This window comes from Empidonax traillii, unplaced genomic scaffold, assembly GCF_003031625.1.
Source record: "Empidonax traillii isolate 1590-97213 ecotype Southwest subspecies unplaced genomic scaffold, ASM303162v1 scaffold237:size1322474, whole genome shotgun sequence".
In the NCBI taxonomy this organism is placed as follows: Eukaryota; Metazoa; Chordata; class Aves; order Passeriformes; family Tyrannidae; genus Empidonax; species Empidonax traillii.
In genome coordinates, this window is record NW_020955430.1 from 661919 (window position 1) to 685919 (window position 24001).

The following is a 24001-nucleotide window of genomic DNA, read 5'->3' on the forward strand; positions in this document are numbered from 1 at the left end:
AAAAAAAAAAAAAAAAAAAAAAAAAAAAAAAAAAAAAAAAAAAAAAAAAAAAAAAAAAAAAAAAAAAAAAAAAAAAAAAAAAAAAAAAGAAAGAAAAAGCTTAAAGCTAGGAAACTAGTCACATTACTTGCATACATGGAGCCTACACTATGAAATGCAGGAGATTAAAACTCAATTATTTATAATGATATAACATATAGCTTCCTTTAAAGGGGCAAATGCATGCTCAGCTCTCAACAGTGAAGCTGAATCCTCCTTTTCAAAAATAAATAAATAAATGTTCACAATCTTTTTAAACAAGGCTGCTACAAGAGCAGCTCCCATCTGCACAATAGGTATGTTTTGTAAAATAATATGCAACAGTTACCATCTTACTGTAACCACCAGCATTTGGGATCAGTTGATACAAGCCACATTTACTACAGAAAGAAGCACTGGTGGTTGAACAGACTAGTATTATCATCAGTTATTGGAAACAAGTCACTTAAGAAAACAGAACAAGCAAGCAAAAGAGGCACCTCACAACCTCCACCTTCATTCAGCAGTCTGGACTAAAAAGATGATAAAGGCAGATGAAAAGCTGCCACATTACCAGACACCCACACACATCACAGACAAAAAGTTGACTGCAGTACAGTAACCTCTTAAGTGCTGCTTCCCAGAGTGCAAATGCAGGTGATGATTAATTGTTTTACTGTACAGTGCTCTATGCCTCTAAGAGAAATGCATTCACAGTTTAACAACAGCAGATAGAAATACAGATCAGCCTGTTCCAACCCACGTGAAGTGGGAGGGATACTCCAGCCTTTAGAAGTGGTCAGGAATGGTGCCACTTGCAATGAGACCAGGAGGTCATGCTGTGGCTTCAGAGACTGAAAACATCACAGGCCATACCTCAGTTAACAGCTGACACCCTGCAGACAGGAGGGGTTTCAGCATATAAAATTATATATTTGGCCCTGGAAAATGTAGCTCTTTTCAGAACTTTCCAAAAGGATTATCAGAGGGAAGGGTTAAGCTCTTCCAAGTCACTCACCACATTCTGCTTGGTCGTAGCTTCCAAGGTCTGGATCACATAAAGCCTGTTTCTGCAGCGCATGCTCTCAACATCCTCGTAGCGAATATCACCGTACCTCTAGGAAGAAAAGCACCATTCCATGCAGTCAGCTGTTGCCAGACACATCTAAGCAGATGGGTTTGCCTTTCTTGCAGCTAAGTGTAATACAGGTACAGACACAAAGGAAGATCCCAGAAACTCCGAGAAACAAATAATTTATTGGAGCATTAAGCTTCTCCCTAACCCATGTAACTTTTAAAAGTGTTTAAAAGGTGTTTCAAACAGTGACGGAGAAAAAAGAAACTGGAGTAGTTCAGTGTGTCAGAAGACAAAGGAAGGGATTTTACTGTGTGTTGGCTCTATACCCAACTCTGCTATCACATGGTAACTACTACTGCAGGGCAGCAAAGTCTAAGGTGTGCATGTTGTCAGGGTTTGAAGTTCACTCTAGTGAAATTTAGAAATAAGCTAAGTAATTTATGAACTGTTTCTAGCTGCCTCTGGAATTTCTGAAGGACAGGGAAGGTGTCTGAGCACTGGAGTAGAATAAATACATTTACCTTTAAGGAAAAGTGGGATAGCAGGCAAAAAACTAAAAATAAATTCTCCAAGAAATCATGCAACAAATTATTAAACAATTAAAATCTAAACAGAAACTGATAAATCAAACCAGGCCAACATTTTTTCTCAAGACTTTCACATAATCTCATTTATCTTGTGAGCACCCATACAAAGCAACAGTATCACAAAGAATAACTCTGTTTATTCTTCATTACTTATAACCAGACCTATCTGAAGAGTGGCAACTCTCCATTGCAGCAATCTTCCCATTTTGAAATTTATTTTATTTCCATAGTGATATGAAAATAACACCCTTCACCAGACCAGAACTGTGTTGAAATTAACTGCCTGGTCAAAATGGGAAGAAGGAAATTGTCTCTCACTTTGTATCAGCCGTTCTCAAACCTGGGGTTGTGGCACTTACCAGCACTGAAGAAACCTGGTTTCAACTGAAGATAAAAATTTGCAACTGAAAAAGGGGTTATGAGAGAGAAATGGGGATATGGGCCTAAGAACAGGGCTGACAACTTGGAACCGGGAGATTCAGGTTCAAAGTTCTGCCCAAAACTGTTCAAAAGCCATATCAAACCAGAGACTACTGCTTTGGTGCAGTTCCCTGCCTGCAAAGGCAGGGCAAGTAGAAAAGCATCTTCTTTTGCTTTGTCTTTCAGTCCTGGTTTCACCTCTGTGAAAGCCTCAGCTCCCACTTCTGAATGCAATATACAGCACTTCATTATTTACCACCTCTGGTCTCCAATCTACAAGTATTCAGCCTCACTTTGAGAACTCATCATGCAAAGAAAGACTCAGAATAGTTTTCAACTTTTCTTTCAAGAATCTTAAAGCACCTCCCAAACATGATTTTTTAGTATAATATTATTGTAAAGCAATACTGATAGACCAGATTTTTATATGATTAGCCCAATGCTAAAAAGACTGTTCAAGGGAAATTGAATTTCTGATTCTTGTAATTGTTCACCCCATTAAAAGCAATGCCTTCTTCTCAGTAAAAAATCAAAAAAGACAATTTCTAAATTATACAAATTACAGTTAGTTCATCTTTTCTGAGTCAAGGTCAGGACATCTTTTCCAAAATAGATGAACTGAGGCTCTTTCACTAGAAACATATGAATGAGAATCAGAAAAGAAAAATAATTATACAGATAAAAGAAACTAGTTAATAAAAAAAACCCAAATGTGATCAAATCTTTTATCTCAACTTCCTTTCACTTCTGAGCAGAAGCTCTGGGCTGAGCAGAAACCTATCTACAAATACATTAATACTCTGACAGAAATCATGCCAAGGAAAAAAATGCCTCATGAAAATCTGGGGAAAAATAGGAGAAGCTAGATATATTTCCTGCCCAGTGAAAAGCTCCAAAGCTTAACATTGCAGAAACCAAACCTGTAAAGGTTTTCAGTGAGGTTGAACAAAATAGAGCCCCATTTCTACCAATCTAGGCAGATTTTCTACCCTAGTTTGCACAATGCAGTTGCAGTATTTTTAAAGTAGTCCAGGAAACAAACACTGCATGGGATGCAAGAACATACCCCCAAGAACACATACTTCATTTGACTCTCGGATCAAATCTGTGATGTCCACTTTTGGGTGGTCACTCTTTGTATCACTGAGGTTGGAGCCTTGCTGCACAGTTGGAGGCAAAGGACTGTCTTTGTTAATGACACTGTCAAAAAATCTGCGCAAAGCAAACACATGAGAAATCAGCAGGAACCAATTTATCACCAGAAAACAGCAGCATTGGCATCTACTGAAGAAAAAGTACACAGAGAAGGGGATATAGCAAAGAATTTGAGAATCAGTAGCAAAAATGTGCTGCAATAGTAACAAAGACACACAAACGTGGGAACTGCCCACCCAGAAAAGGTTCCAGCCATGGGAGGTTTTAGTCAATACGTTAGTGATGTATTGGCTGATGTGAGCTAGTGTGAGCAGCAATCCTCTTTGGACTGGGAAGTTAAATTAGACTCTTGCCAAAGTGCCTTCCACTTGGCATTTCCCTGGTTCTCTAATCCATCACTTCATACTTGGGAGAGGGAAAAAAAGGTTGTCCTGAACTGTGAACGAGGCAACATTAATTCCCCCAGATGCATAAGCCAAAGACAGGCCTGATCTGCACCTGCTTAGCAGACCTGCATCACCAGCCTAAATAAATCCATTAGATTTTACAAAAAACACCAGGTTGCATGGTCTACTATAACAAAAATTACATCTTTCTCAATAATTCTGTAGCTCCTACCCCATTCAAATGTGTAACATTTAAAAGCCTGGCAGTTATAGCAGCTGCTACCAGACCAAAAGAATAACAGTTACACTGATACCTGTTGAGAACAGTGACTGCTTCTGCATCATCCTTACAAGTGAGCAACTTCTCCATGTTGTATTCCAGCACAGCAAGGCCCAGCTGCAAGATTGCCTTTATTCCATCATAGAAGAAACAGTCCACCACATTGACTGCACTTTCAAAGGGCAGCACACTGATAAAAAGGGTAAGGAACCAGGAGAGAGAGACCGAGGAGAAAAAAGTCATGTCCGTCATGTGGTCTGTCAACTGAGGCAGGTGAACCCTGATGAGCTCCTCAAACACTGCCTGATCTACCAAGGCACCTGCAGGGAAAGGATGACAAAACCACCACCCAAATCTTAATACAGAGAAGCACACTTTTCTCAGAGCATCAGCCAGAAATAAAGGCCCTGTCCTAACGCAGCTCTGTTATAAAAGCACACACAGGCACAGCATTGAACCATTGGCTCCCTTCCCTAAGCTGGAAGCTGTGCACTCCACCCATGGTCCAGCCTTGCTGCAGGCTTAAAGGGTATCAGCACTTTGGTGAGGGCATGGCTGCTTCCAGTGACTCCCCTGACAGCCAATACACCCTCTCTGCAATGAGAGAGAAACTTTACATCCAACTTGTTTCCAGCATATACACCTGTAAGAACTGCACAGGAGATCAAAGGCTAAGTCTGGACCTGAAGTAACCCTTTTTCCTTTATTTAAGCTGTCTGAGTTTCAAATAAATAGTATGAATTGCAGTTATAATTTCAAAAGAATAGTATATTAGTCTAACTGAATAATTCCTGAGTAGTTATGCCTAGAGTAATGACAGTATCTGAAAATCACATCCACTCCTATTTAAGGAGGAGCCATGGGATGCTCTCTGTAACCTCCATCTTCTACTCCACAATACTGAATCAACAGTTTCTCTACACTGGTCAGTCTTTAGCTCACTCCTTTCACTAATGAATGACCATTTACATTCAATTCTAGACAGATAAAAAGAGAGATGGATGTTACCAATGATTCGACGATTGAAGTAATCGGGGAGCATCCTTTCACACACAGCAACCAAAAGCCAGAAGGCTTCCTCCTCTTTAGCATACAGCAGAAGCACTGATGTCAGAATATTCATTGCCTGTGACATTTAAACAGGAAAGGAAACACAAGGAAAGATGGCAAAACCACAACTGCTATCATTAGTCAGAATTTGTATTTCTGAAAGCACTTTACAGCATGTTTTTAGAGTGCTGGGATAACCTACAGCCATATCCAGTATAAGACTTTTGCTTCTATGTTATTAAATACAGAACAGAGTATTTGAACTATATACAAATATTTTTAAATGCTAAATGGCTAGTTAGAATGCAAACACATTTATGAAGTGGACACGAAGTAGCATTTATCAACAAATTCAAGTACAAGTAAAAACTCATTACACAGGAGGATGACATAAGCGAAGTAAGTGAACCATTGAGCAAGAAACCATTACACATTTCTCTGACTGATTTCATGCAGTGCTCCTACACTGCCATCATGAGCTAATAGACAACCAACACCGTGACTCTCAAAGCTGCTGTACCTGACAATATCCAATTTGAGGATTCCTGTATGCATAAGCTGTGAGAACTCTCCTGAGTGCAGAAATTCCTGTGTCACTTTGAAAAGCAGGATGCTCGGGTAAGGAGCGACGCAAATCCCGTTCAATTTCATCAGTAGCCAAAGTGCACGTTCCTAAGGACTTTTCCACCAGCTCAGTGTAATAACCAGGGTTGGATGCCATATCATTTACAGCACCTGCCAATACACAGTATTGCATGGTAGTAGAGGACAATGGTAAAGTAACTATGTGATTGTCTGCAATTTATGTAAAAGCTTCTGGTGACTATTGAGGTACCTCATGAATCTCCAGATATTACTGTAGTAATGTACCAGAGTAATTCTACTGAAATTAATGGAATTACTCTGAAATGAAAACAGAAAAGCGAAATAAAATAAGGCTTGGAGGAAATCTAAGTCACTTTCCATTATAAAGTTGATTTTGACTAACTTTTTTGTTTGTTTGGGGAGAGGGGGCTTCCTTTCACCTACAATTTTGCCCAGCTTTTCTGAGGAGCACAATATCTTCCCACTTGTAGAGCTGAGAACAGACAGGGAAAACTAGGCAAAAGATTATTATTTATCTAATGAATTCTGTATCTGTTATGTCATCACCTCCTCAGACAGAGATATTGGGCTGGAGCATAAATGTCTGTGTAACTCTCAAAGAACACTGGTAAAGATCCATGTTCACGCATCCTCAAAAGGAACAACCATACAGTAGGCTGTATGAGGAGGATAAAGTGCATTTGTTACAATAAACAGATCCTCTGGAAGAGGAGGAAGCTCTGCCCAGGAACACACAGTGAGCACAGCAAGCAGATAAGATCCTGGGTGGCTCCTCCAAATCTGCAGCTTATTTTCTGAATCTGACACAGGCTTCCTGGGTGACCTTGATCAAGCCAGTGGCTGCTGCTTTTTTCTAAGTGTTTCAGTGAACAGGAACAGAACTACTGCAGAGCAGCAGGGTCTTAATTCCCTGGGCCTCTATTTCTTCAAGTGATGTGCTCTGACACAAGTGTGTTCTACAGAAGTAGGCCACAAATGCACACTCAGAGCTTGGACAAGAGATCTCGTATGTGTAAGACAGTCCACAATTCCTGTACAGTCTCACTCTTTAAACCAAGCAAAAGCACGTAGCAAATAGCTGCTTGTAACTGGGGCCAAATTCTCCGCCAGGAAAACATTTTCTGTGCGTCTGGTAACACTATCATCTCTGAAAGCTTAAACCAAAACAACACAAGTCCCACAAACATGCTTTTCTTTTTAGCAGGTAAAGAGGCTTTGCTGAAACTGACTGTCCCCTGGGACAGCATGTATTACTATTACTCTTTTTCAATGGAGTTTATTGTAAAATAAGCAAACTCTTGTTCGTGATTTTGAAGTGTCTTTCTTCACTTCAAAGGTTTGGACAAAATGCCAGAGGTAAGAGCACTTTTTGATAGACTAGAAGTCAATAACTAGACTATTTTCAGTAATTAGAACATCCATACAGCAGAGCTCCCAAAAGAACCAGTTAGACTTATTATGCAACACCTGAGAAGAGCAGCCAGAGCTCTCCTCTTAAGGTCTCTGGGATCCCTCGTACAACCAGATCTCGAGTCTTCTTTGTTCGAAACATACTGACACCATGTCCCCGCTCGGCAAAGAGGATGTTCCATAACTGTTCCTTCATTTTTTCTTTCAACTGTGAAAAGCACGAGACAAGAAGCATTAAGTACACTGGTACATTCTCCTCAGGTTTCAGAGAAAAAAAGTAAATTTTGCTCACAGTTATGTAAACTGGAAATTACAGCATTGGCATCTGTACTGATGTGTGAAATGAATGCTGAAGCAAATCAGAACAAAATCCAGCCTATGCATAGCACAGGTTTGGCATAAAATGTCACCTCCTACATGGCCTACTATTCTTTAAAGTATATTATTACAAGAAAGTCTACACCAGATGAGACAAAAGGTAAATCTAATCCAGTATCCCACCTGACACAAACCAACAAGTGCCACAGAACGGTAAGGTCAAACAAACATTTTTCTGAAGCAAAGCAACTGTTGATAAGGTGCTGCAGCTCATGTGAGGCTCCTGAGCATTTCTGTGCATGCAGCACTAAGATTTAACATTGTTAAAACAATTAAAGGTGCCAAAAGGAAAAGTAGATTTTGTCCACTTTTGCTCAAAATACTATAAAAAACAGAATTTTAAAATCTGGGCTCCCTTTTGTCCTGCCCAAAGGACAGGACATTTATTTTCTAATTTCTAAAACAAACAAACAAAAAAATTCATATCTTAGTTTACCCAGTTCTGCTGAAAGACTTATTTTCAAATAAAATCTGTCTTCTTGCGTACGCTATGGAGAAGCAAAAACTGGATGTCATACAGCAAAAACAATCAAATAAACATTCTCCAGAGCATAACTTTGTTGGGCAGCAGTGCAAAAGAATGAAGGAAAGAAGAAATTAAGTCAATTTCTTACAACATTCTCCTTGCTCCCAAAGAGTTAGTAGTGACTTTGTATCCTGACAATTCAGATAGAAATGAAACATGCTCACTATCATAAAACAAACAGCCAACTCTTCCCTGAGGGGTGGAAGAGGAGGAGAAATTAGCTCCATGAAGATAAGGCATATCATTATTAAACAAGATGAGCAGCAAATTGAATGGAGCCACGAAGAAGCACCCTGTGGACTCCAAATACAGAAAATGCAGATGAAAGAAGACTGGCAAAGCCCCAGAGGAAATCAGCAGCCTTGCTGGAATACATTTTCATATACTTCAGTCCTTTGCAATTAGATTCCCCAAACTGTTGGCCATTTTATCCCTTACCATTTTAGAGTCAAGATTCTCAGAATCCTGAGGGTGGTAGACAGTCATTAGGGCTTCTGTACCCACAGTTTTGCTGTTATCTCTCTGACCCATCTTTGACGGTCCCGCCTCAGAATCCTTTGGATGATCAGAGGCAGAACCAGCTGCAACCTTGAAAAAAATTTAACAGTGGGTGGTTATAAATGACAAACAGTCCTCCAAGAAGCAGCACTGATACCAGACCATCATTGTTTGTTATATTAAGTTACAGGTACCAGAGACAGACTTCCAAAATAAATAAAAAACAGCAGTCACTGCTCCACATAGATGGGCTTTCAGGAGTCAGCATTTGAAAAAAAAAAAAAAAGCCAAAAACTGAATTATGAAAGGACAAATAATGACAGTGACAACTGAGAGAACAAGCACAGACAGGGAAGTCTGACCATTCATCACCACCAAAAGAAAAACATTCATACAGTGAACTATACAGAAAAGCTGAGAACACTCAAAAACCTCTTTAGAACTGGGATTGTTTTTCAAAACACAATAAATAACAAGGGAAAAGAACCCAAAACAGAACGCATCCACAGTAGCACCATTGTTTAACCCATTCTCCTTCACATGGGCAGTTCCTTATTTTTCCAAATTTTAAAACCAGAGGTACATGACTTATGTCAAAATAATGCAGATATAACTCAAAATAAGGTAATCTAAAAGGGAAAGCCCCTGAGCAGCAAACCTCATTACCCGGGTGCCCCAGGGCTCTGCTGCGCCCTCATTTCTGCCAATATCAAACTATCTTGCTTTTATTGCTCATTTTTGTCTTTTAAGAATTAAAATCTGGAGGTAGAGATTTTGCTGATTCACTGATTACTTTCTACCAAAAGGTATTTATTGGTACACTTCTCCACTCTTACAAATGCCACTTTAGGGGCTACTCCAGCTGATTCTAATTTTTTTTCAGGGTAAATTCTTCATGGAAGAGATACTGCAAATATAACAAATAATGCTTCTTAGGGATGTTTTGTCATTGGTTTCTTATTTTTCATGCCTGAAACCACACATACAGACTTCTTTATATCTGGAAACAACCTTACAATCATTCTATCAACTTCCTAAGTCAAACAATAGGCTGACAAAAACGGACACAGCTACATGTAATTTTACATCACACTAGTGGAATTTTGGTTTAATGTAAATGGTCTGAAGGCAAGAGATGGGAACACATTTTCTCAAAAGAGAAAATTAAAAAAATTTAGACAACTTGAAATCTAGAGGTACAGTGGACACTGTACTACCTTGTGTCTAGAGTCAGGGCATTACACAGCAAAACACTGACAATGATACATAAACTCTTAATAAGACCACACAACATGATTCCTAGAAACAGGTTTTAAGAAACTGGAGTTAGCAGAGCAGCTACCTCTGTAGTTATGACATGTTGTGGACTCGAAGTTGCACTGCATTTCATTCTGAGCTTTGCCACCAGCTGTTCGAAATCTCTGACCTCTGTGAAACGAAAAGCTGTTTTTCCTTTGGTGCTGATGCTGACTCCTCTGTTGGCTGGATCTGCCCTATCCACCCCTGTGACCTGCGGAACCAAGGATACATAAATTAGGTAAGACATTTCACCAGCTTACTTCTAAAAGAGCAAGCTTGTGAAAAACACACATGTAAATGAAACAGTGGGTATGAAGCACCACACAGATTAGCAACACAAGTTACAAGTTGAAAGTTTAGTGGCCTGGAGCTATTTTAGCACAAGGTAATAAGAATTATGCAAAAGATTTTTGACAAAGAACCAGAAATCTTCAAAAAGGTTTTCCCAGTTGTGAGTTCTCAGTTTGAAAATCTTGTCTCCTTACACCTGCTGAAGCTGTTGCTTTTTATTTTTTTTTACCATCCAAAAGCAGACAAAACATGACTTTTGCAAGTAATCAAATGAAACAAGTTTTACAAGACTGAACTTCCACTGGGAATACCCTGTCAAAGACAGCTGTCATAACACATGACAGCAGGAGCTGACTTTAATTGCCATGATGGAACAGTCACAGATTAGAGCAGTTAATACACTTTAATCATCCAAGTACAAGTGTGACAATCATGAAGATCTGATGCATTCACATTGTTAAAGGTAAAGAATGGCAAACCACTGAAATGAGGTAACTCTGCAGTACTGTAGAACAAACAGCAAGGGACTGGCAGTCCACAAGAATAAATTTAGAGTCAAGTTCCTTTAAAGCAGCCTCTTATTGTTTTTCACAGCTTATGAAAGTCTTCATTGTTTGCAGGACTATTTATAGATAATCAAATAAGTTGCTTTATCTAGCCGGGAAACACGAAGTGTTGTTGAAATTAGTACAGCTCACTCCCTATGTCAGTTGTCTTATGTCAGGCAGTGAGTACACAGAGCATGTAAAGCAATTACAGAGCAATTATAGAACCTGATTAATTTGTAGGCTACTGTAATCTGGATGTTGATGAAAAGCTTTTAACATTGGAAGACTGATGTTCCAGATCACAAGAAGTCAAGACAGGGATGCAGAGTTGTTTGGGGTTTTTTTTTTATCCTCTATATTTCTTTACTTTTTGTCTCGAGAATTAATTTATCTCCCATTAACTTCAAGAACTAAGCACATTTTTTCTAAAGTTTTAGAAATTTTGGATTCTGTACCCAGCTACAGAAACAGGAGTAAATAGAAAAGGGAAAGAGGATGCAGGAACAAATCTGAAACATGAAAGCAGTTCTATAAAACTACAAACAGTATCCCGGATAGGGGGAAATACATGACATCAGATAAAGTAAGAAGATTCTAATGAAAATCTGCTAAACTGGCATTAAACTACACAACTGCAAAACTGCTGGTGTATCTGGCAGACTGGTAGCTCACATTACCTCTCTTAGTGGAATGATTACACTGCACATGCTGCCATCCTGGCTAGCAAAGCAGATGTAGTTTTCTGAAATGCACATTTTTCCATGGGTATTGTAATGAATGAAAGGAACCCACAAGAAGCACTCATGAACTTCCTTCAAGGTCTCTTCTTTAGGCAGCCTGAAGAATGCACTAAACTGCTCACTGTGGGCACGGCTCTCTAGGCCTCTGGATTAAAACAAAACAAAACAAAACAAAAAGATAGAAAAGAGAAAAGAAAAATTAAATGAGTTTTAAATGTCTTTACAAATACAAAAGTCAAAAATATCTTGGGAAAAGACAGTAAAATATCATGCTTTCCCATAATACATGGGGTCAGTCTGGAGGGTTCAATGTTTTGCTTGAAGAGGCAACAAAGGGTCGGACCACACCTACCTGTACAGCCACTTAACAAAATACTTAAATATGTCACTGAACAGGAATAAATTCAATCATGTCCTTACACAGTAAAGCACTGTGCTGAATCAGGGCCTATAGGTAGTGCAGAAAAAGATACTAACAGCCTGATCTTCTCTGTTTCCCCACACATCAGAGTAATCCCCTTAAAACTAAACCCAGTTTTGGCCTGACAGCGGGTTAATTAGGTAGAAATGTAGCACATGTTGTAAACACCTGCCATACTCTACTTTGTCACAGATAACTGCAGCCGGAAACAATGTTTTGGTTGTAGAGCAACACCCCTCTCTAGCACTGTTACCAAACTTAGGGATCAGTTTGGTCCAATATTTTAATGAGACACTTGGTTAAGAGAGCAACACCTTTGCTGGCATTTACAGATCTCTTGGAGACAAGGATTCTCTTCCCCTTTGCCTAAACAAGCACTGGGCCCTCATAGACAAACTCTAAGCAATACATTACCTCTTGGTGATTTGCAGAGGGTCGTGGAGGACAGGATCATTCTCAAATGTTTCCTTGTCAAAAAGTCTCCTAACAGCATAGTTTGCCAGCTGCTCCATGAGAAGGAATGTTTCACTAATGTGCAAAAACATGGAAAAATAATGATCTTCCCCACGGGAGCATACATGAATGCTCTCTGTCAGAATTACATTGGAAGTCTTCTCAAGCCTTGATATCTCATCCCAGGAGATAATAAGTTTTACTGAAAATACAAATATAAGGAGATGTGAGTCACTTCTCAGTAGCTACTACTCTTGTATTAAAAAAAGCAAAGCAATAGTCAGCAGCACTAAGAAAATATAATTAAGCAACATAGTTAAATGGTAGCACATTTGGAAAGGGCTACAAACTAACAAGCCCAAAACCCATTCTCCTCACATTTCCTAAAAAATAATTCCATTAGAATGAATTTTATAGAAAGAAAAACATTACAAGCCACACCATGTATGACAATACAAGCTTACACCACGTTTTCTTTGCTCTTATGTGGAACTGCAAATGGCAAACACACCACCATATGAGCCAACCCCCTTCAACAGCTCATCAACAGGGCTGCTAAATTAAATCAACCACGTTTGGCATGCAGAGGAACTGTGACCATTAACTATGGCCTCTCCCAGTACAGATAAAAATTAGCTTTGAAAGCATCCTATCTTCTTTATGCTTTCTATTTTTCACAGAAATGCAGTTACAGTTCACACTATTTGAGGCATTTGTTTGGGCATTTCAAGCTAATGTTTGAAACCAGGAAAAAAAAAGGTATGTGCAATTATCACCAGTGTGTAGTGCACCTATGTGAAATATTAAGGCTGTGTGTGAAGACATAACTGTAATCCTCACAGACTTAATAATGCAGCATGATCTAAAGATGATGGACAGTCTGTCTTCTTTCTGAAGCTTGTATGGAGGAAGTAAACTAATGGATAATGTGTAGTAAGTTACACAAATGTATTCATTTCCATAAATTATTTTATGTTGGTAGTTTTTTCTCTCCTATGTTGACATCTGCTCACATGGCAAAATAGCTCCCTTGGGAAAAATTCTTCCTAATCTAAGGGACAGCAGTACAGCATGAAGGGACTAGGCTTAGCATCCAGGCTTACTTACCTTCTGCTCCAAGCAAAAATGAGTAAAAGCTAAGGAAGTTGGTACTAAGATAAAGCCATCCTTGACAGGGCACTCTGCCCTTCCAGTAACTGCACGAGTAATAGGTAATCAACTTCTCCTGCTCTGGTAATCCAAAACACTTCTCAAACTTCATGAGACCTTCACGAAACTTCTCAGGATCATCTTCTTTTACAAAAGAACTTTTTCCCTCTTCAGCAATCAAACCCTAAAACAAAAAATCCTGTTATTTTATATATGCATCCATGGGGGGGGGTGTCATATATGCACCTGCCTACACACAGCACATGTCAAACAACCTTACTTGGCTGCAGGGCAGAGAAACACGAACAATGGAATGTGTTAAAGTTTACAGTAACATACTATTCAACCAGAATTAAGCAGCATTACAATGCTGTACTTGGATATTCTACAGGGAACATATTATGCACGTATGGTTAGAGAAAAAAATACTTACCTTTCCCAATTATGTCACGTGCCTATTACTTACTCTTATCTTTCCCTGGACAAAGCTCGTAATATCTTCATTCGAATCAAATACAGATAAAGTCTTCATAACATTGTGTTCTAACCACTCCCAGTGTTCTGTTATTTCTTCTCTGCTGGATCCTGATTAAAAGAGAAAGTTATTATTGCTTAAAATCAGAAGAGACTTTCACTAAAAGTATTAATCAAGAGAATACTTAGCAAACACCTGATCTGCAGAGTAATTTAGCTACACAAGCCCAAATCACAAGTCTCAAATTTCTTGTTACCTCTTGTGTACACTGCAAAGGTACTTGGTGCACATAAAACATGTGCAATGCTGTGTTTTTATCTTTCAAGCCCTTTATGCAGATCTATTTCTGGCCTTTGGATCCAGAAGCATCTCAGCTTTGTCAGCACTGTGTGGGCTCGGTGCTAAAGCCTGACTTGGACTGACAGTCCCTTCCTCTCTGCAGCACCTCCCCAGCACAGACTCAGCATCACTACAACACTCCCAGTCTAATAGTCTAGAATGTGGGAAATGTGAGACCAAACACATGAGGCTCAGAAGAAAATGAAATCTAGGCCTTTGATATCCTCAGCTCTTTGATCACTGGCCCGTAACAGTTTCCAGATCAGAATTTCAAGACTGGGACCTGCTGTGCAAAACCCCTTCTAACATGTGAAGATGTAAAGCAAACATCACCAGGAGGCAGCAAAGACTGAGATGACATGAATGAAACAGTAGAGTTCCAGCAAATTCACTATCAAGTCAGTGCTTTAAAGACAGGTGACTCCTCAACACATGCTGGAGGACAGAGAGAGGGAAGGAGAGGGAAAGAATTCATATAGGTTTGAATAAAGGCATTCTAGAATATAAATTAATTGGCAGCTTCATCCTCCACAAGAATGCTCACAAATCAAATCAGTCAGTGTAATTACATGCTACCAATACCCCCAAGCAAGAACACACCTTTAACAATTGCTTTTTTCTCAGCTTACTTTGTAAAGGCTAATTAAACAACTTTCAACAGACTCCACAGAATTAATTAAAGTGGCCTTGGGATTGAATAGAAATTGCTCTAAATACAGTTAAATAGTCAGACTGTATTACACCAGGTAGATTTGCAACAGCACTTAAAAAAATTATATGAAGAGTAATTAAAACAGCAATTAAAGAGCGAAAGCAATTCTTTTTCTCAGACTACACAAGTAGACTAATTATTTGAGTCACGGTGTGAATCAGATGTACAAAGGTGACATAAGAAAGATGAAACTATTTAAAACTTGTTTAAATGGTTTAGGAGCACTGTTTCAGACCCTTAACGTAAAAAGCAGGAACAAAATGTCATTCCATCAATTTCTTCATGGAACAAACAATCTGTTTTCTAACAAAAAGTACAATTACATCATGTAACCTTTTGGTGTAAAGTGTATTTGTGCAGCAAAGAATTTACATAAATTCAGTCCTAAGATGAAGACCACCCTTTGTATTTTCCCAAGGGCTGACCTGATGGCAGAAGAATTCCCCAGAGGATACTTCCAATAGATGTACCAAAGGACCTTTTTGATAGCCTGTCACCACCAGTTCTGATGACTTCAGAAGTGGTCCTGAAATGTATTTACTGCCAATTCACAAACTGTTCAAATTCCATCCGCTTAATAAGGCTGCCCTTTTCAAACGACACGCAACGAATTACATTAAATTAAAGCTACAAGAACAAATGCGCATTTTGCAGACAGCTAACTGCATAGAAAAGACAGCAAGAGGCACATGTTTTCATTTAAGGTGATGCACTGAAGATTCCTAATAAAGAGATAACAGCAAAATCCAATGTAACAACAGTCTAACAGTTCCTAGGGCAATTACTCACGCACATGTGTGTTTGCAAAATGGCAGATTTCCTGAAAAGCTCATCTTTTGCCACAGGCAACTAAAAAGGAAGGCTGAGAGCCCAGAGAAGTCTAGATGGAGTCTTGTTTCCTTAAAGAACACTACTAATTAAAATACATCAAAGCGAGGAAAATTAACTAAAATACATGGTTCTCTTTCCCTGTAATATAGATGCATTCAGAGCTTTTAAAAAACCCAAGAAATAGATTATTCCACAACAATGACTCTTTAGCATTAGACCACATGACAATATTAATTGATTTCAATATGAACACAAGACCATGCCTCAGAAGAAAAAACAACGATGCATGCAAAGAATAAAAGGTTCCTCTCAGCTTTGGGAATGGAGGTCTCTTTGGACACCCAGTAATTAAGCAGCCTGCAGAATGCAATTAACACTTCATTTTCAGGAGAAGCTGCAAAACTTAAAATGAAAATAAAAAACTTAAAAAAAAAAAAAAAAAAAAAAAAAAAAAAAAAAAAAAAAAAAGAAAAAAGAAACCAAACCAAACAACCCCCCCTAAAAAACCTCACAACAAAATAAACCCAGTCTGCCACACTATCAAAAAACATGATCTAGGAAAAAATCACATCCTCTACCCTTAAGGTTAATTTACTTTTCCATTCCTACTGATTAATAATGCAACACGAGAAAGAACGTTTTATACTACAAGAGCAACTGATATGAGGAATAATTCAGCTCTGACTGTGACTGGGAACCTGGCTTGTTTTAACATGCAAAGACAAACCAGACAGAAGTATAAGTAGGATAAGTAGCTACTGTTATTCCTACCTACAGCACACTTTGGGACCCTGAACTGTGTCAAGTTATACTTGCAGCTCACAGGTGAAAAGATTGTGCCTCTGTCACTCTACGAGCACCCAAAGGCCATGGTACCTGATGGACTCCTGCAGAAGGCAGGAGATCAGACGGTGTAAGAGGAAGAGCCCATAGATCTATTCCGAACAACTGGAACCACACACTGCTGCCAATCTCAGGTTCACAGATGATTTTAAACCAATGAGAGGTGATGAGAACGAATAATGATAAGAGAGGATTAACCCAAAAACTGACCCTGTACTTTACACCCTCCTTTTTCCCTGCACGAGCCCAGGACATACCGCACGCGATGGACCAGTAGACCTGAGAGTCTGGAGTCTGGTGCAGGATGCGAAACGGGGCGACTTTCGACGTAGAGTCCAACACTGCATCTAATGTTCCCACCAGAAGACCTGTTGGGTTCAAGAAGATGTACATAGCACAGTGAAAGTGAAGTTTGGAAACGTACACTCCCCTCTTTTCTCGTTTCTTAAAGAACAGGAACGCTGCCCAAGTGAGGACTGATGAACTCTGAGAAAATACGAAGCACAATTGAGCTTGAAGTACTCCCGGAGGAATTTCTTTGAGAGGTGATGATGTTTAGATCCAGTAAAAGCCATTACAGACACACAATGAGGATGAAAAAGTTTTTTGATATGACCCCCATGGAAGAGACAGCCCACGCAGTGTGGGAAACCAGGGGACAACAGGAAACATAACAGGGCTGCTCCCAGCATTCAGTGAGCACAAGCAGTAATTGAACTACCTCTTAATTAGTCATTGACTGTTGTTCTGCTTTCCAATCACAGGAAAGAGCCCTTGGAAGACCATAATTGACTATGTCACCTCCCTGCCACTAAGTGTTAAATTAGCTTCCATTAAACAGAATACAGAACAAAATATACTAATTTCATTAAGGAGACAGACTTCATCTCTCCCGAACTGCAAAACGTTTCCTGGGAAAATGAATGTGCATTTTATACTGGCCAGCAAAATCATTCTCTCTCGCTGCATAGTAACAAAAATATTAACCCAGATATCTTAACAGTTCCTTTCAAATCTAAGAATCAGGGAATTCTAAAAGAAAAATCCACACTGAAGAACAAAAACAAGCTTTTGGTTCCTAATGCACAATAAAACATTTTCTTGTTACAACAGAAACAAAAATACAAGCAAAAGTATCTTATGCTTCTTTCCTGTATTTCCTATGTTTGCACCCTTCTAGCATGGCCACAGAATCGGAAAGTCCAACTGAAGCAAAGCTACTGAAGCAAACACACAAAGTTCTTATTCTCCTACCAAACAACAGCAAAATAAGAGATGAGATGCCCCAAAAAAGCATGACACAATTATCCAGAGATGCTGTTAAGTCTGTTCCACAAACCTGCTGAGATCACGGACACAAGGTATTCCCAAAAATGCTATTAGGGTAGAGAGCTGGCATGCAAAGTTAATGTATCCCTTACAGCACCTTTAAATCTTTAAATACCCTTCCCTGTTTAATGGAAAATGATCTTTTGATTCTGGCTTTTAATATACTATAGCAGCACTAGATTTAGAGAATTTCAAATGCATCCCTGAAATGTTATTTCAGAAATTTTAGGTTGGTTTCTTGTACTTTGTGATCCACTTTCTTTCCATTAACCCCCTCTCAAATTCTGAAAAACAGCAATGGTAAAAGAATACAAGAAAACAAAATATGGCAAAATTGAGATGTCTAGACACTCAGCCTCAAAGCATGCATTTCCTAACGACACACCTTCAGCACAGAGCATGTGGGACTATCTTACTGTGACTATTCAAGTTCCAGAATGCTTCTGTGCTTCTGCTTCTCTTCAAAACACAGAAGTAAATAATTATAAAAAAACACACACACAAACCCAAATAAAGAAACAAAAGCAACAAAAAACCCAAAATAGACCAATACATTACAAAATAGACCAATACATTACATCAAACAAAAACACTCTTTAGTCTTTATGCAATTCATAGACTGAAAGTTGCTGTTGGAAAGTATTTTTTAGTTCCTGACTGAAGAAAGACACTGAATAAGTAACAGCATTTATGTCTGTTTAAAGAGCTTTGGCTTACTGAATGAGTCATGACACTGAGCTGATCTCAAAGTTGGCTTTGCTTCAGCATTATTTCATTCACAATTCTCTTAACAACATTTTCTGTTATAATATACAGTACAAGGACATTTTTGAGCATTCATAAGGCTAATGCACCTCGGCTTGAGCCAAGGGTTACAGCAGCACACTAGAAAGCAGCACTCCTTAAAATGCTGTCACAGCTTCTGTCTACTTGGAAGGACATTGGATTTTAGACACACCAAACTGTACCAGGTCACTGCAGCAGCGCCACCAGTCAGTGCTGCTGTGTCCAGGAATGGGATCTTGGACTATCAACACTCCCTCAATACAGTACAAACTAATTCCATGGCTATGGCTCCTGGCACAACTGTGAGGAATAAGCAGAGGATCCCTCACCTTCTTACCCTTGTCCTGAAAGTGCTCCATGAGCTGCTGATGTTTGGAATACTTTATTATCAGTCAGGGTTTCTGTATCCTCAAGTTCTTGGGTGATTCTCAGGAAGCACTCTGCTGGATTGCTATTTCCCAAAGGGAAACAATTTCAGGGATAACCTACAGAGGGTCACCTACTTTCAACTCTGCTCAAAGTGAGACCCTACAGTCTCTCCTGGGGATTCCACCTAAATCATCCTTCTGCCTTGCTCGGGGAATGACTTCAACTGTACCTAGAGAAGGTGACACATATTTATGGAGAAAGGGCTCTGCTTTTAGAAAACATCTTCAGTTTCTTAGCTGCCTGAGTAAAACTACTGGGAAATACCTTGGATACTTCAGTAAATGGGCTAAAATACTCAAGGAAAAAAAATAGAGGGAATTCAGAATAGGTTTGAAACATGGACGTGTTCTTCACAGGAGTCTATAAAAGGCTTGGTTAGCAAAATACCAACATTGGCTCAGAGACATGCCCCAAAAACATATCAGCAATGGATTTTGCTCTCAGTGGTACCAAGTTAGGGCAATAAAGTCAATATATTACATGTCAATAACTGCTCAGCATTTTCCCATTTGGAAGCAACACCACTTTGTTCTTCAATGTTTATTTCACCAAGTACATCAAGAGAGTACTAATATTGGCAGAGTTTTGGGTCCATTTCAATCCAGTCTCAAAGATTTTTTTTCTCCCTAGAATAGCATCAGTTACAGCTTTTTTATTGCTAAGGGTCTGCTTTATTTACAGCAATCTGACTCCTTCCTATCCTTTGTGGGAGTAGTGTAATGCAAACACTAATATCAGTTTCCTTTAGTAATGAAGAATCAGAAGCAAACATGCTTCTGTCTTTTTTTTAGAAGAGCACTATTCTTCTGCAGCAAAGTTAGCACAAGCCTGGTCTCTCCTCTAATGCATATCAGTGCCTTTAAGATCAGTAATTAATTACAGTAAAAGTCAAGAGTTCTCCCTACATTTCTAAGCACACCACATATAACAAGCAGAGAAGACTAGTTCCAACCATATATTTCACTTTTAAGTTTTTCTACTCTCACAGTTGCATTTCACTTATCTTTCTCAAGCAGAAAGAGGCAAATTGAAACTGTGGAAGCAGAAAACAAACAATTTGTTTGCTCACATTTCAGTGAGTGAAAGGCTGCAATTTTATGACACCAAATGCTCACTCGCATCACTACCCCTGAAGTCCCCATCTCCTACTCAAGGTCCTGCCTGGACTAGAACCAAAGCAAGAGTTTTGTGACCAGCATGCTCAATCCCACTAGACCTTGGTTACAGCACACGCATTCACGACTGTATTCTTATCCATACACTCTGGAAAACCTGAGCACCTCTCCCAGAGTGGCTCTGCAGAAGACAGAACAAACAGAGGACGCAGTCACACAGTTGCACTGCCTGACACACAGTCACACTTTGGGAGAGTCCATCATATGACAGCTATCCGGTGGAGAACCAGTCAGACAGGTTACAGCACCTGTATCCTTAGGGGAGGTCTAGAATGGAAAGAGAATGAAATGTAAAGTTAAGCAGGTGCACATCTGCAGGAAGAGAGCCGAGGCTGAGCACAACCCGCCCAAGGTGTTTCTGTTCAGCTGTCCACCTGAGCCAACTCAGAGCTGTGCTGGGTGTGCACACAGGCCACAACAGCTCCCTGTGTCACCTACAGATTACTAACTGGTCCTGCTCTAACTGCCAGTCCAAAGGGTTCAACCAAACAAATCCCACTGCAGCCTTCATTCTACATCTAGGACTGCACCAGAATTCCCTGCCTTCCTTCAGGTAAGTGTCTCTGCTGTCATTTATCTTTTGCTCCTTGGTCTGTACCTTTCTCCAGGTACTGGTTGCTTCCTCAAAACTCACATCTCCCCTCCTTAAAGCCTGTCTAACCAAGTGTACCCCTGCATTTTGGGGAATCCTTTGCTGCCACCTCCTCGGTGCTATCAGTCCCTCAGTGCTACCAGTCACCTCCAGCCTTGTCTCACCAGCTGCAAAATGCTCTTCAAGAGAGCAAGATTTTACTGGTACATTTGTGATGATTTCCTAAGACAACAGCTGTGCTTTTCTTTCTCCTAAAGGAAGCTCTAATTTTCTCGAGTGACACACAGCAACATCAAATTAAACTTAGGCATAGCAAATCATGCTGGCTTATATCTAGAAGGTTTGAATATTTCAAAACCTGCAAACACAAACGTAACCACATTTTTATCCAACTGTCCTGTTAATCTTAAGGACATCTCACTCTTTTTGCTTCTGTCCAGTGAAAAAATTCACTTGCTCAGATGAAATCTGTTAAGGGTCTAGAAGAAAAGCTAGAGAAATAAAACACGCAAAGCCAACATTAAAAAAAAAAAGCATAGTACAACAACTATGCATCCAGTTCTTTTCCCACACTGTCAAAAGCCATCAAGGATAGGAGAGCAGTGAAAGAAGCCTCACCTTCACCAAAACACAAAGGGCACCAGGAAGACCCAGCTGTCTGCCCAGCTGTGAGCCTATGAAGAGGTTTTCAGATGAACAACTAATTCCAGTTCTCATTGTTCCATTTTAATCACAGTCCTTAAATGAATTTTATCATAAAAAAGACAACCTTCATACCAAATCAATTTCCTTGGCTTCCAAATATATCAAGGCAGAGAACAGACCATCAAGCCTGATCCTCACAAGACTTCCAAGCCTGCAATATATCATCCTTGGTCCTAAGCCAAAACCTTACATTAGTCATCTATCTATAATACTATTACATGCCTAGAAGACAACCTGAGGTTTTGGGATGCTTTCTTTTCACACTTTCCATTCGCCCTGCCAGTGGTTCAGATGCCAATGAAGAATGCCCCACCTCCAGCTGTGAGGGCCATTTCTACATCAGAAATTCACCAGCCAGAAGTTTGGACTTTGTGGTTTCATCCAGCAGAATTAATAAACGTTTCCACAGGACAATCTGGCTCATGTTTAACATAGCTTGCTTTAGGATGGTACACTTAGAGAGAGCCCAGAGAGACGCAAAACACTCGAGAACCACATCCCACCGCGGAAGAACTTTGGGCTGATTCCCTGTAGCTCTTTTCTCCTTGGCAGGGTCAGTGACAGACACCAGCAGACTATGAAGGAGTTGGTCCTACTCAGAATAGCCACCACCACCACAGAGGTCTCAGGTGGTAGCTGGGGCCCCTGCAGTGTCGAATGATACAAACAGACAAGAATTAAAAACAGAAACTCGGGTCCATGCCTTGAAGTTCTCATGAAATAAAGTTTATTATACAGTGATCAATGCCCTGTCACTTCCCGGACTCACCCCTCCCGACAAGCTCCATCAAACCACATACTCGCTTTTAAAATAAGCGACCAGAAATGCCTGAGCAGGAGTTCATCTCAAGCAGCCCCAGATGCACACAGGAAAGGGGATCTGGAAACGAGCATTTTGCCAAAGCAAGCCCGATCCGTCCCTTCTCCAGCCGCGTCCCCTTCCACCGAGCTGCCCGCGGAGCGGTGCCGGGCTGCGCCGGGGCACAGGCTGCTCCGAGCCCCAGCCCTGCCCGGTGTCCCCGCCGGGCTCTGCTGCACCTGGGGCCGAAAGGAGGGACAGAAGAGCCCCAAGAGAAACCCACGAAGCTCCAGGGCAGCCGAACGCGTTGGGCGGGGGTCCCAGGGCCGGTAGACCGCCCTCCTCCCGCTCCAGCCCTGCCCCTGCCCCTGGCAGTACCTGCCAGCCCGCCTCCGCCCTCCTCGCCGTAGCCCCGCCGCCTCTGCAGCACGAAGTACTGGTTGGAGCGCTCCTGCACCCACAGCTTGAGGGCATTTTTCAGCAGCACCTCCTCGGGCTTCAGCCACATCGCGCGGCCCCTCACGGCGCTTCGCCCCGGCCCCGCTCCGCGATCGCGGCTGCGGTGCCAGGCAGGGGAGAGCGGGGGGGGTGGTGGATGTGGGGGGAGCCCCGAGGCACGATGGGAGTTGTAGTCCTGTCCGCCGAAGGGGCTTCGCAGCGCTGCTGCCTCAGGACTACAGCTCCCGTCGGGCCCTGCGCGGCCGGGGCCGCGTGGCGGCCCTGCTGGAGCGGGGCGGGGGCCCGGGAGAGGGGAGCGGCCCGCCGGGGATCGGGGGGTTCTGGCACTGCTGAGCCCCCGGAGCGGGGATCGGGGGGGAAATCCCGGCACTGCTGTGTCCCGGGAGCGGGGATCGGGTGGTCCCGGCACTGCTGTGCCCCGCGTGCAGGGAGAAGCTCTTGCACTGCTCCCTCACACGGCCCCTGCCCCGGGCGGGGCGGAGGTTGCTGTGGGCGCTCTTCCCGTGGCACAAGCCCCGTGTTCAGTTCTGGCCCAGCCCGCAGGACAGGCAGACAGACAGACGGACAGACGTCACCGCGAACGGTGTTTGGCTCCCAGGTGCGTGTTCCTGGCTCGGCTCAGCCTGGCGCTGCCGCGGAGTCTGGGGCAAGGAGGGAAACAGGGAAAACCCCGGGGCCGGCAGGGATCTGTGAGCACCACCCAGCACGGCCCCCCAGAGCCCCCAGCTCCGGTAGCAGACATATGGTCAGTGTTTCCTGTTTACCTTTCACGTTACATAACGACAATCTGCCTCACCGCTTCCATCAGTCAGCAGCTAATTTGCCTTAACAGGAGCTTGAATCGTGGTCTCAGTGTTCTCATGATTTGCCTGCAAGACCTTCAGCATTTGTCCCTCAACGACTGGCTCTTCAGATTATCTGCAGACTGACTCTTAGCAGTTGTTCTGCGCTAGAATAAATCAATTTAACACGTTAAAGAACAAGGCAGTGGCTTTTATACTCGTCAGGGCTGCATTGGCATATCAGTTCTTTACTACAGTCCTCTGTTGATGTCTTCTCCCAATTTCATTGAATCATCATAAAATGGTTTAGGGTAGAAGGGACCTTAAAGATCATCCAGTTACAGTCCCCCTGCCATGGGCAGAGACACTTCCCACTAGACCAAGTTGCTCAAAGCCCCATTCAGCCTGGCTCTGAACGCTTCCAGGGATGGGGCAGCCACAGCTTCTCTGGG

General features: G+C 41.3%; 1 protein-coding gene across 1 annotated transcript in view; it reads right to left on the reverse strand.

The window, feature by feature from the left end:
- TBC1D8B (TBC1 domain family member 8B) overlaps positions 1-22887 on the reverse strand; it is a 27036-nt gene extending 4149 nt beyond the window's left edge. The window contains 14 exon segments of the mRNA XM_027888371.1: positions 986-1135; positions 3186-3315; positions 3959-4244; positions 4933-5050; positions 5495-5709; positions 7048-7198; positions 8333-8482; positions 9735-9902; positions 11208-11415; positions 12106-12346; positions 13252-13477; positions 13760-13878; positions 16751-16861; positions 22687-22887. Coding sequence (XP_027744172.1) covers positions 986-1135; positions 3186-3315; positions 3959-4244; positions 4933-5050; positions 5495-5709; positions 7048-7198; positions 8333-8482; positions 9735-9902; positions 11208-11415; positions 12106-12346; positions 13252-13477; positions 13760-13878; positions 16751-16861; positions 22687-22816 — 2403 coding nt within the window. The 5' untranslated portion in view covers positions 22817-22887.
- Between the last annotated feature and the right edge of the window lie 1114 nt (positions 22888-24001).